Source organism: Nestor notabilis, unplaced genomic scaffold (assembly GCF_000696875.1).
Source record: "Nestor notabilis isolate BGI_N333 unplaced genomic scaffold, ASM69687v1 Scaffold31990, whole genome shotgun sequence".
In the NCBI taxonomy this organism is placed as follows: Eukaryota; Metazoa; Chordata; class Aves; order Psittaciformes; family Psittacidae; genus Nestor; species Nestor notabilis.
This window is the reverse complement of record NW_009912997.1, coordinates 1,478-12,929: the sequence shown is the minus strand read 5'-3', so window position 1 is coordinate 12,929 and position 11,452 is coordinate 1,478. Positions and strand designations below refer to the sequence as shown.

The following is an 11,452-nucleotide window of genomic DNA, read 5'->3' as shown; positions in this document are numbered from 1 at the left end:
GGGGGGGGGGCTCTCTCCACCCAAATCACTGCTCTCCCCATCCCCTTCTGGGGGGCGAAGAGTTTCCCCCCGAAGCCTGGCTTCGCATCACTCCACGTCCCCTCCAAGCTCTCCTCTTCCACCGGGTAACGCGCTGCTCCCCCTCTTCGTGACCCATCTCTCCCTTCCCACCCCCTCCGCAGGGCCTGCCCTGTGCCGGCTGCGCTGTGGGGTGGGTGCTGTGTCTGTGTGTGAGGGGGGTGCTGGGTGAGGTGGGAACACTTTGCTTGCTTTGTCTATCTCATTTCAAGAGCCACGCTTGATTTTCCCTGTGTAACTGTCTGATTGTAGTGCTGGAGACCGAGTTTTCAACTCAGGAATTTCAGAAACATACCTAAAGTAAACGTAGTAAGTGCTATATTTAGCTAGAAGCGTTTTATTTCTTTGCTGAGTGAGATGCTGCTTCTGCTTCGTTAACCTATTGTATTCCCAGTGCCTATCCCGTGTTGTAAAATCTGTGTCTTTTCTAAGAATTAATGGTTTCTGGCGAGCTCTCTGAATCAGTGAAGCACAAATCTGTAGGAGCTGGCAATCAAGGGTTTAGTATCTGACTGATGGAGTGGAGAGAGGCCTTGAATGTCCACAGTAAGCCTGAGAGCTGCAAATCATAACTTGCATCATCAGAGTTAGGAAATTTACTGTCTGAAGTACTTGGATAAGCAGATAAATTAAACCAAAGCTCTAGCTAGATAATGATGATGATAATGCCATTTATGGAGCAGCAATGCCAAATTGTGAATGGCTGCATTTCTGCCTGTAGTTGCTCAGTGACCTCTACAGAGGGCAGAAATGAACTGGTTTAGAGTTAAGACTTTTGAAAGGAAATCTTTAGTCTCTGTAGACATAAAGGCAGCATGTAGGTACCATGGTGACTGATGCTCTATAAATAACCACGATGGGGATAACACATGCCCCAGTTGAAAGGAGCTGCTGAACTGCTGCAGACCTGGAGAATGTTACAAACAGGAACTCTCCTCATTTCTCAGGCATGAAGAAAACCTACAGTAACTGCAAGGGCTTTTTTAAGGCCTCTGTGCTGTGGGGATGAAGCAGAGAGATTCTTGGGAGGAAATGCTCATGAAGTATGAAATACTGTGTTACTCTGAAGAGTAACTGATGTGTAGGTACCCTTTGGTTTGGTGGGAACGGGTTGGTTTACACTGACTTACTGATTTTTACGTCTTGCCCTTCAGTTCACTGCACAGAGAAGATGGCTGCTCTGGAGAAACAGCCGGACCTGAGGCTCCAGCAGGACAATCCATCGGGTAAGGACAGTCTTTCCTTGAAAGCCCTGCTGCTGTCAGATCCTGTTTCAGGTTCCCTGAGGAGGCAGATGGCCTTGAGGAGAGTTCATTACCAGAAGCAGCTTTTTAGTTGAAAACAATGTCTGCCAAATAAAACGATTGCATTGGTATGCATGAGGAGAGAGTTGTTTGTTAGCAAACCCATCTCTTGAGTGATAAGTGATACATCTGGAAGAACTCTTACCAGTTAATGTAAAAATGCATCTTTAACAAGTTTTGCTGTGGGCCAATGCTGCTGCTCTTCTGTTTCATCTGAGTACCAGAGCACCAGCTGGGTGTAATATCACCCAACTCATCAATGGGAATATAATTTACTGCTTTTGCCTTCTGACTTCCATTACTGGATTGACTTTTTTCAGTCTCCTGTTGATATCATTTGACTCCCCTGTGTTTGCTTCCATTTTCTTTTGCAAAAGAGGCTTCTGAACTCAGAACATGTAGCAACAATATGGGCAGTCAAGCAAGGATGGGTTTGGGTAGAATGGGCAATTAGAAATGGCTTAAGTAGGTGTATTAAAAGGCTTTTCAGTCTGTTGGCTGAAACATAAATATTCCTGCTTTTTCTCTCCAGATCCCAGTGCCAGCCAGAAGAGTCATTTCCTGGAGACTGACTGGAAAACACCCATGTTGTCTGGGAAGTTCCAGAGCCGTGTCAGCTGCAGTTCAAGCGTGGCCGACAGCGGGGATGGGGGCATTGGGACCTCCTGCTCAGACAGCACAGAAGGTGATGGTCAGCATGGGGTCACACAGGAACAGACAGCTTCAAGCATTAAATAGCCTGATATTACTGAACCCTGTAATGTAAAACCTGGGAGAGAGCAGGATCTGTAATGATGTTTGGACACTGTTTCAAAACCAGGACCTCAGCACACAGATAATGCTGACTGAAACACAAACAAGTGATTAAGGGACTTGCTGTTTCTCTGAGCTGATTTCGTTCACTTCTAACTGTAGTAAGCACTTGAACTGACTAAAAGAGCCACCTTGTTTGATTTGCTGGTTCATACTGACCAAGTGATCTACCAGCAAGTGTGATGTGATTTCTTTCTTTCAAGAAATAATTTACAGGTGCCTCTAGAGGCTTCAGATCAGTGTGCCTTTGTAAGTGTCCTCAGTGTTAGGGCTGTGTGCTGCTCCCTGAAGAAGGCTGCAGCTTGTCCCTCACCTGAGGTGTGTTCTGTGGAATTGCTTGTCCCAGCAATCCTTTCCACCTGTATCTTCATCCACAAAAGTGACATAAACCACTGTTGATTCACTGATCCTTCTTTTGGCAGTGAGGAAGTTTGTGGTGGTGGTTAAAACAATGTACTTTGTACATTCATGTGTTTCACAAGCTGCCTTGGCAGCCATAGATCAGAATATGTGAGTTAAAATGCAGGGTTTTTTAGGTCTGGCGTGTGGAAATAATGCTGGAAATATTACTAGAGCACATGTTAAAGTGTCCCCTTTAGTGCCTCTCAGGATAATAAAACATCCAAGGCAGGGGAGATAACGATGGCCCTTTCAGAAATTGCCCTTTGGAATGTTTGTCATGTTGTTGCCTTGTTTGTAAGAGCTGAGGGTGAATTTCTGCCTGTCAGGTCGTGTGTGTGTTGGAAACGTTGTGACAAGCCTCAGCACACTGAAGGAACCAATTGCAGCATCCACATGTGACGTGTTGCTCAGAGAGCTCGAGTTCCTGACAGTGACGCTGGGATACAAATCCGGGGGCTGTAAAAGGAAATTGTCCTGTCCCTTGTGTTTGCTGAGGTGAATGTGCTTCTGACTGCTTGGTAGCAGGGTGTTCTCTGGAGTTCTAGACATGGCCAAGTAAGGTCTGAGAGGTTTCCCCCCACTTCCTGCCCATTTTTTAAGGGAGTACCTTGTGCCTTTACTGTGACAGTTTTCCTGTGGTTTGCTCTTTGCAGAATCTGGTTTCAGTCCTGTTCAACTTTAACCTTTTATTCCTTCTTGTAGCAATGCTTTGAGGTTACAAACAGGTGAAGTCTTGAGGTTGGATCATGGGGGGTGGGCCTTTAGCCAAATGCATGAAGAAAACAAGCTTATGTAGCTGGGAGGAACCTGGAATTAGTGCAGTACACAACGTGTGGGGACAAGGAGTGGGAACAGGCACTTTGCTGTTTGCCTTTCTCAGTTCTTGCTGTTGCTGTATTGAAATCTGAGAGTTGCTAAGAATAACCCTGCACTTCCCTGTAGCCAGGTTGGTGCCCGTCTGCCATGGCGGGCTCACGTTGGGGTGCGTGTGCCGAACTCTGTCTCGTTTCCTTTGGCAATAAGGCAGAGCCATTGCTCTAGGAAAAGCTCTTTTGCTGCAGCGTCCTGGAGGAATCCGAAGGTCAACTGCTGGTGATCCAGTGTTCAGCTATGTTTGAAGCTCATCATGGGCTTAGTGAAGGCTCCAGTTAGCTTTGGTTACGGTTCAGAGTCGCTGAGCTGTGGGACGGGCAGAACAGAATCAAGGTCTCAGTGTTCAGCTGAGTAAGTTCCAGCCTTTTTATTCAATTTAAAGGATTTGATTTCTAAACCTATAGAAAGATAACCTTATTGACTTAAGGTTATACTAGAGTAGCTTAATAACAGGGGATTAAAAATGTATGCTGAATTAAACTCGGATTCTCCTTGTGGTATGGTGGTAGGAAAATGTCAGCAGGCTCCTAAAACTTGGAATGAGGGGGACCATTGGTGTGCCTTAGTCTTGCTGCTGCTGTTTAGGAGGACATGTTCAGGGGGAAGAGAGTCAGGTTTGTAAATTCTCCTGGAAAGTTCAGCAGAGGAGTTGCTGTTCATGTTGGACTGTTTTCAGGGTTGTAATCAGAGCATTGTTCTTCTTTCCCCAGACTTTGGCAATTCCAGTAACGGTTCCTCATTCCAGCCCATCAAAGCCCAAGTGACCATCCCAACAGCCCATGTCATGCCTTCTACATTGGGTGCCTCACCCTCCAAGCTGTGTCCTTCAGGAGACCAGAGCTGTTTACAGACTCCATCAAAACCTGCTATGCCAGGATCTGCTGGTTCTGAACACCCAGGGCTCATGAGAAATGGAGATTTTAATTCTGGGAAGTCTTCTCAGGTGCCACCCAGGGATCTCTTGCACCACTACAGGACTTCAGGGGAAAATGGCTTTGAGCAATCCTGGCATCCTGCTTCTGATCACATGAGAACAGAAGATACTTGGAAGTTTGACACCCCTGCCATTGAGCGCACCCTTAACCAGTCTCTCTTTCTGGATAATTTGTGCACTGACCCTCTCCACAGGTTCCAGAGGTTCAATCCAAATTCTGGGGCAGCTGAGGCAGGAAAGGACCATTATAAGGTGCTGCCAGAGAGTAAGCAGGCAGCGGGGGCTAACGGAGTCTGTGAGCCCCAGGATGGAACGTGGCCGAGTGGGAACAGACTGATGCCAACAGGACTCCAGGCCAACAACTTCTATCCAAAGCCTGTAAGTCCTCCATCTCGAGCATGGATGCAGGAAGCCTGCACACTACACCCACATGAGAGGGTCTGTGAGCTCAGTGCTTGGAAACAGCAGCTGGACAAAGTGCGATTGCAAGTAGAGCAAATGCAGGTAAGGAGCTGCTTGTGTGAATGTATGAGTTTGAAACCCACCCTGTTTCTTCAGTCATGTTGTTCCAGACTTACAAAGCAAGAAGGGAAAATGTCTCCTGCTTCTCCCTGTCTTACACTGGAAGTCTGTTAATGATCTGTTTCTAAAGCCCGTGGTGTCACAGGTATCATTTGACGTGCTGCTTATGGAGAGCAGCTCTGTATTATGTTACAGCACTGCACAACAGTTCAAATCAAGAGAGAAATATCCTGTCTGCTAGAAACTGAAGAAAAAGCATGTGAAGAAGTTCTTCACTCCTACAGTAGCTGTATTCCTTATCTAGAGCTGGGAAACACTCTTTTTGTTTAAAAAAGCTGCATAAAACTGAGCAGTTTATTAGATGGAAGCAGTTTGTTTATCCCACCAGCTGTACCCAAATGGAGACAAATTGTTTCCAGTGAGCTAAAATTATTTGTTAATCTCCAGTTGTGCTTGGGCAAAGTTACTTGTTCTCGGACATCGACGGAGACTGAAATAGCTTCGTCCTGGCATGCAGATGAGCACACAGGGTGCAAAATAGCTCTAGCAGTGCTGCAGTTACCTCTGTGGAGCACAAACCTCTCCTTCCTCATTCTGTCTCCTCTTTCAGTTACAAAATGGAGGTGCTTGCCACCATCCTTCCATGTATTCTCCTTCGTTGCCTACTCCTGATCCAGCTCAGTGGATCAATATCCTCAACTCCAATGAAAACCTGCTCAAGGAGAAAGAGCTCCTCATTGATAGGTGAGAGTTTGCTACTGGCATGTGGTGTAAGGGCTCCAGTGCATTTCCTTTTGGAAAGGGAGAGGTTTGAAAGTATCAAGGAAAGGTCGTATCTCAGAGTCTCTCTTGCCCATCTGAGCTTCTTTTGTTGCAAAGAGCAATATGATTGACCTTTGAGAAGAGCATATATTTTTCATGAGCTCTCCTCCCTTTCCTTTTGGAATTAGGATGATGATCCTGAAGGAATCAAATCAATTTTGATTATGATTCTCTATGCTTTATAAAGGATAAAGATTTCCATCATGATTATCTGGAATGTCAAAACTACTGCCTTTTTGCTTGAGGATTCCCTGGGAACCCTTAGAGATCTTTAAATTAGTTCTTTGTGAATTCAGGCTGTCAAACACTTTTCTCACACCTAATGCTGTGGTCTATAAGCTTTTGGAAAATATAAGTCCTGATAAAACTACCTTCAGCATTTGGGCTGTAAATACTGTTTCTGGTTGCTCATTTGGAGTTGTCTGTCACTCACATAAGCTCCACAACCAAGCCAGGTCCTCCAAAGCATGGAAGGCTTGTGTGTTTTACCTATAATCATTGCTTGGGGGGGGGATAGCTTTGAAGGCAGGGAAGAAAAGTTAGTACCAATTCTAAAACACTTTGAAATGGATATCATGGAATCTTCAGATGATTTCTCTGCAGGTCACTTCTGAGTTGCAGAGTTGTCTTTCTGTTCTGCTTGTCCCTGTATGGAGCATTAGGGTTGGGGTGGCACCATTCATGCTGTATTGCTCTGCTGTGTGTTTGAGGACAATGTATTACCAGTTGGGTTTTTCACAGGCAAAGACAACACATATCACAGTTGGAGCAGAAGGTCAGGGAAAGTGAACTGCAGGTTCACAGTGCCCTGCTTGGCTGTCCAGCAACCTATGGAGACGTCTACATGCTGAGAATGCAGGTAATTGGATGCAGCAGGGTGTCAGTAAGAAATGGGTATTGAATCCAAGGGCCTTATCACTTCTTATGATGTGCTTCCTGAGTAGGAGGGCTATGCAGAGTCAAGTGATCCTTTGTATGGGATCCCTATTACCTGGTTTGGAGACTTCAAGTCCTGAAGTACTATGGTTTGCTTAGAAGCTGTGCTAGTGATGCAAACGCCTGACAGCACTGACAAATGCTCTTCAGGTACTGCAGTGTATAAGATGGGCTGACTGATGTTTGGGGATTAGGGGGGCTCAGAACACAGCTCAGAGGCTGCACAGCTGCTTAATGCCAGCTTGTCTCTGCAGGAGCTGCAGCGGGAGAACACATTTCTTCGAGCACAGTTCACAGAGAAGACTGAATCCCTCAGTAAGGAAAAGATTGAATTGGAGAGAAAACTGGCTGCTGCAGAGGTGGATGCAAAGCTGATCCGGGAATCACTGAAGGAAACTGTGCAGAAACATGCAGAGGAGTTAAAAAAACAGGAAGAAAGGGTATGATCCCATTGCTCTAGAGATGGGAAGGTGTTTTTGCTTTGAGAACCTAAAAGTCCATGTAGTGCTGAGATGAAAGCTTTTTGTGGCCATGTGTCATTGGAGGTATTTTCTGGTCTCCTTGTAGAGTACTTTGGATTACAAGCAAAAGCCCTTCCTCCCGCAGTTAGAAGTATTTCAGTACCTCCTCTTTTAACCAGAGAGGAAGCTTGTCTTTTGGCTAAATGAGCAGAGATGCTGCTGAGTTAAGGTGATCTTGTGTTTTGGTGTTGAGTGCTGTACAGAAGGGTAAATGAGGCTTACATGGGACTGAAGAATGGACAAGAAATTATATGAACTAAACTTGTTTATAACTGTCCCTGCAGGTAAAGGGAAGAGACAAGCACATTAATAACCTTAAAAAGAAATGCCAGAAGGAATCTGAACAAAACAGAGAGAGACAACAGAGAATTGAGACCCTGGAAAGATACTTGGCTGACCTACCAACCCTTGAGGACCACCAGAAACAGAGTCAGAAGGTAAAACTTCTGTTGAGCTGTGATGATAGCTCTTCATATACTTGCTCAGGTGACTTTTCTACAGCTGCAGTTTATCCCCTGTGCAGCTGCACAAGTAAAGTTGTGGTCTGGCCTTTTTGGAGGAGGAATGTCCTGAGCTATAGCTGAGAATTGTCACATAGGTACTAAAAATTGACATCACAAATGTAGTTGAAACATGCTATGTGTGGTAAAACCCCTGGGAGGTCTCTAGAATGTTACGATGGTCTTTGTTGCAGCTGAAGGAATCTGAACTGAAGAGTACTGCTATGCAAGAAACAGTGCTGGCACTGGAAACAGAGCTTGAGGATGTCCGGGCTGCTTTCAGGGAGCAAGAGGTGCAGCTAGAAACCCAAAAACACAAGGAGCTGGAGCTTCTTTCCACTGTGCGCAGGTAAAAATCAGGAGGATTAGAGTAAGCTTCCTCTTAGCACTGCAGTAATTGCTGCACAAGAGCAGTGATGATTCAGCACAGCCACTGTCCCTCCTGTCAGAACCTGGTTACCATGGATTTGTGATGATTATGGGAGTGCTTGCCAAAGCCACACACCAGCAGTGGAGGGTGGGAGCAGAACCACATGCTGAAAGAAAGGGGGCCCCTGTTCTGTTACCTGGGTTTGTCTGTGTCCTCAGGTTACTGCTCTTATCAGCCATAACTCCTTGCAAAATGGACCTACTTAATCTGCAATTGTTGTCTCTGAAAATGTGCCAATATCATGGGTAGAGCTGTGTCCAAGGAGAGAGATTTCTGTCATAGCCCTGGCAACACTGACACCCGAGAAAATGAAAATCATTTGCCCCCTCACAGTGAGGGAAACACCCTAAATAAGGCTGGTTTTCCCATGGTGTTCTCCCTGTTTCAGCTTGCAGGATAAGGTGCAGCAGTGTGTGAAGAATGCAGAGAGAGGAGCCCCTGCCCAGGATGGGGAGAGACAGAAGATAGAAAATGACTCTCTGAAGAAAGAATGTGACCGCCTCAGGAAGGTAACAGTGCCCCAACTGGGAATCACACATTTCCCCTTCCACTGAGTCACACCAGGCACTAAAAATGAAATCAGGGACTTTTGCTGTCACTGTTGTACTGAAGCAGCAGTTCCTGGAATTCCAGACTGAGGGGTTTTAGAAGCTGTTCTTGGTGTGGTAACTGTGCTTTCCTGCAGTTAACACTGGAGAGAAGTTGCAGAAAAGAGAAGCAGCAAACCATGTGAATGCAACTAGTCCAGTCTGTATTTAGCTGATACTTCTAATGGTGCCTTTTATCAGGTGCCGTTCATCAGGGAATCCACTACTAACAGAAGCAGTGATTAAAGCAGTAAATGGACAGGGAAAGGGAGGAGAGGGGATGCTCTCCTACTGAAGGAGAAATCCTGGTGGAATTACTGAGTTTGTGTGGCCAGTTCTGATGCTTCTGCTTTGGATTGCAGATTGTGGACAAACAACAGAAGAAGGCAGAGCAGTTGTCCTTGCAAGTAAAGGTGAGAGGTGACTGTGGAGGGACCCAGAACTTGAGAATCTGCTGTGATGTGAGTTAGACTGACTGCTTACCCATGGTCTGTTCCAGAACCTGGAAGAACAGGTGACCCAGGAAGAGGGGACAAGCCAAGCTCTGAAAGAGGAGGCAGTGAGAAGAGAAAATGCCCTGCAGCAGCTCCGGGTCGCTGTGAAAGAGGTCAGAGCTGGACTGTTTAGTGCCTAAGCATAGCAGCTGAATGAACAAGAAGCTGTCTTCTAGCTAGGCCCTTAATTTGCAGTCAGCAGCACAACCTCTCCTGCTTCCTGCTAGTCAGTTGCTCTGAAAGGAGCTCTTCTCTGTTCAAAAGCAGGGGGAGAAAGGCAGTTCCTGCCTTGGGAACTTCAGGTGGGGCTGTGGGCTGCGGTGGAGAACGCCGAGTTTGCCAGCTGGGGGCAGCACGGCAGCGAGCAGGACTCAACCTGGCCTCTGCAGCCCTGGTTGAAGGGCTGAGCCCCACTCTCAAGCCTGAAGGAAGGCAAGCACAACGGCAGCCCTTGAGGGAAGGGATGGCCGGTGTTGGGGTGAGCAGCTGATGCACAACCTGCTGGAAGCTTAGGTTGTTGCATCATGCCTCAGCAGGGATAGTGCAGGTCATGGGGTGCTTCCTGTCTGAGCCAGGGAAGCCAAATTCTGACCTTAGAATAGAATCATAGAATCAGCTCGGTTGGAAACAAAGACCTTTAAGATCATCAAGCCCAACCACTACCCCAGCACTGCCAAGGCCACCACTGAACCATGTCACTAAGTGCCTTATCTATATGTTGGGGGTTTTCTTAATGCTTCCAGGGGTGGTGATTCCACCACTTCTCTAGGAAGCCTGTTCCAATGCCTGATCACTGTCTAGGTGAAGAATTTTTTCCGAAACCTTGTAGGACTGGCTCTTGCTTATCTGACAATAGTCTGGAGGGCTTGATATAAACCAGCTCCTCCCGCCTTCGATGCTCCCATCATCATCAAGCAGTTGTGTGAAGTTGTTCTAGGTGTGCTAGTTCCAAACCAGGTGACCACTAACCTGCTGTGCCCATTTGTTCAGCTCTCAGTGCAGAACCAGGATCTCATTGAGAAGAACCTGACCCTTCAGGAACGGCTCCGTCAGGCAGAGCTGACAACCCAGCCGCTGCCGGCTGAGATAGCCCGCCTGGCGCAGGACCTGCACAGCGAGCTGGCCAGCTGTCTGCAAGACTTGCAGTCTGTCTACAGCATTGTCACTCAGAGGGCTCAGGGCAAGGATCCCAACCTCTCTCTGCTCCTGGGAATTCGCTGTAAGTATGTGGAGTTATGATAGAGCAAACCCCTCGGTTCCTGTGCCGTGGCAGAATTAAACTCATGTATAATATAGCACTTCTATAATATAGAAGAGGTTCTCATCTTTCTAGGATTCTGAACCTTCTCTCTATGGTTAGCCAGCTCTGAAGGTGCATGCTGTAAGAACTAAATGTTAAGTAGCACCTCTTTTGCAAACATGCATTGGGTTTTCTGCCTCACTTGCAAATGTGTATGATCCTTGGTCAGAATTACATGTTGAGGTGACTCCCTTCTCTGACTCCACAGCTGTGCAGTACTCTGCTAAGGAGAAGGATGACTTACTGAGCCCTGATGGACTTGCAAAGAAACTGGTGGAGGTAAAACAGCTTCACAAAGAGGTGGAGGACTTAAGGACGGCAATATCTGACAGATACGCTCAGGACATGGGAGACAACTGCATCACCCAGTAGAGAATACTCCCCAAAGTAAGACAGGAAATGAAGACTTGAAATTCTCAGGAGTCTAGAGCTCCTACAGCTCAAAACCTATTCAGCACTTTACCATCCCTTTGCTCGGGTACAAGATGTGTGACTTATCTAATCCATGAGAATGCAGGGGGCTTCTTGCCAGAAGTGTTTAGCTGCTGAACTGGAATCATTCAGGGCTTTGGTGTCAGGCTTTGCAGTAGCTTTGATCTTGTGGAATGTGTTTAAGCTGTGTTTGCTGGAGCTGGTGTGGTCTCTGATGCTGGGAGATGAATTCTGAATTACCTTCCAGGCATGTCAAATGCTGAACATGCGAACTTGACAGTTAAAATCCTCACTAAAAGGAAACGTATGTCCTGGTCTTTCTGATAAATTCTCTGTGCAGATCCTGTGTGACTTGTAAGACCAGAGGATTCTTGGATTGTTCAGGGACTATCTGTGGAGCAGGACCTGCTTTCCTCAGGTAAATGCACCTGGAGTCTTTCAGTAGCCAAGAGCAGTTGGGCAATAAAGCAACACTAAAAGAAAACTCTGAAAATGCTCCCCCTG

The 11,452-nt window shown here is 46.5% G+C and overlaps 1 protein-coding gene across 1 annotated transcript; it reads left to right on the top strand.

Moving 5' to 3' along the window:
* Positions 1 to 1,237: 1,237 nt before the first annotated feature.
* Positions 1,238 to 11,215, top strand: CEP85 (centrosomal protein 85kDa). Its single transcript, XM_010022262.1, has 13 exons — positions 1,238 to 1,304; positions 1,915 to 2,067; positions 4,181 to 4,908; positions 5,537 to 5,670; positions 6,490 to 6,607; positions 6,939 to 7,124; positions 7,490 to 7,642; positions 7,900 to 8,054; positions 8,524 to 8,644; positions 9,085 to 9,135; positions 9,222 to 9,329; positions 10,207 to 10,435; positions 10,725 to 11,215. Exons 1-13 carry the CDS (start codon positions 1,250 to 1,252, stop codon positions 10,886 to 10,888), a joined length of 2,355 nt encoding a protein of 784 aa, XP_010020564.1. The 5' UTR covers positions 1,238 to 1,249; the 3' UTR covers positions 10,889 to 11,215.
* The last annotated feature ends 237 nt before the right edge of the window (positions 11,216 to 11,452 follow it).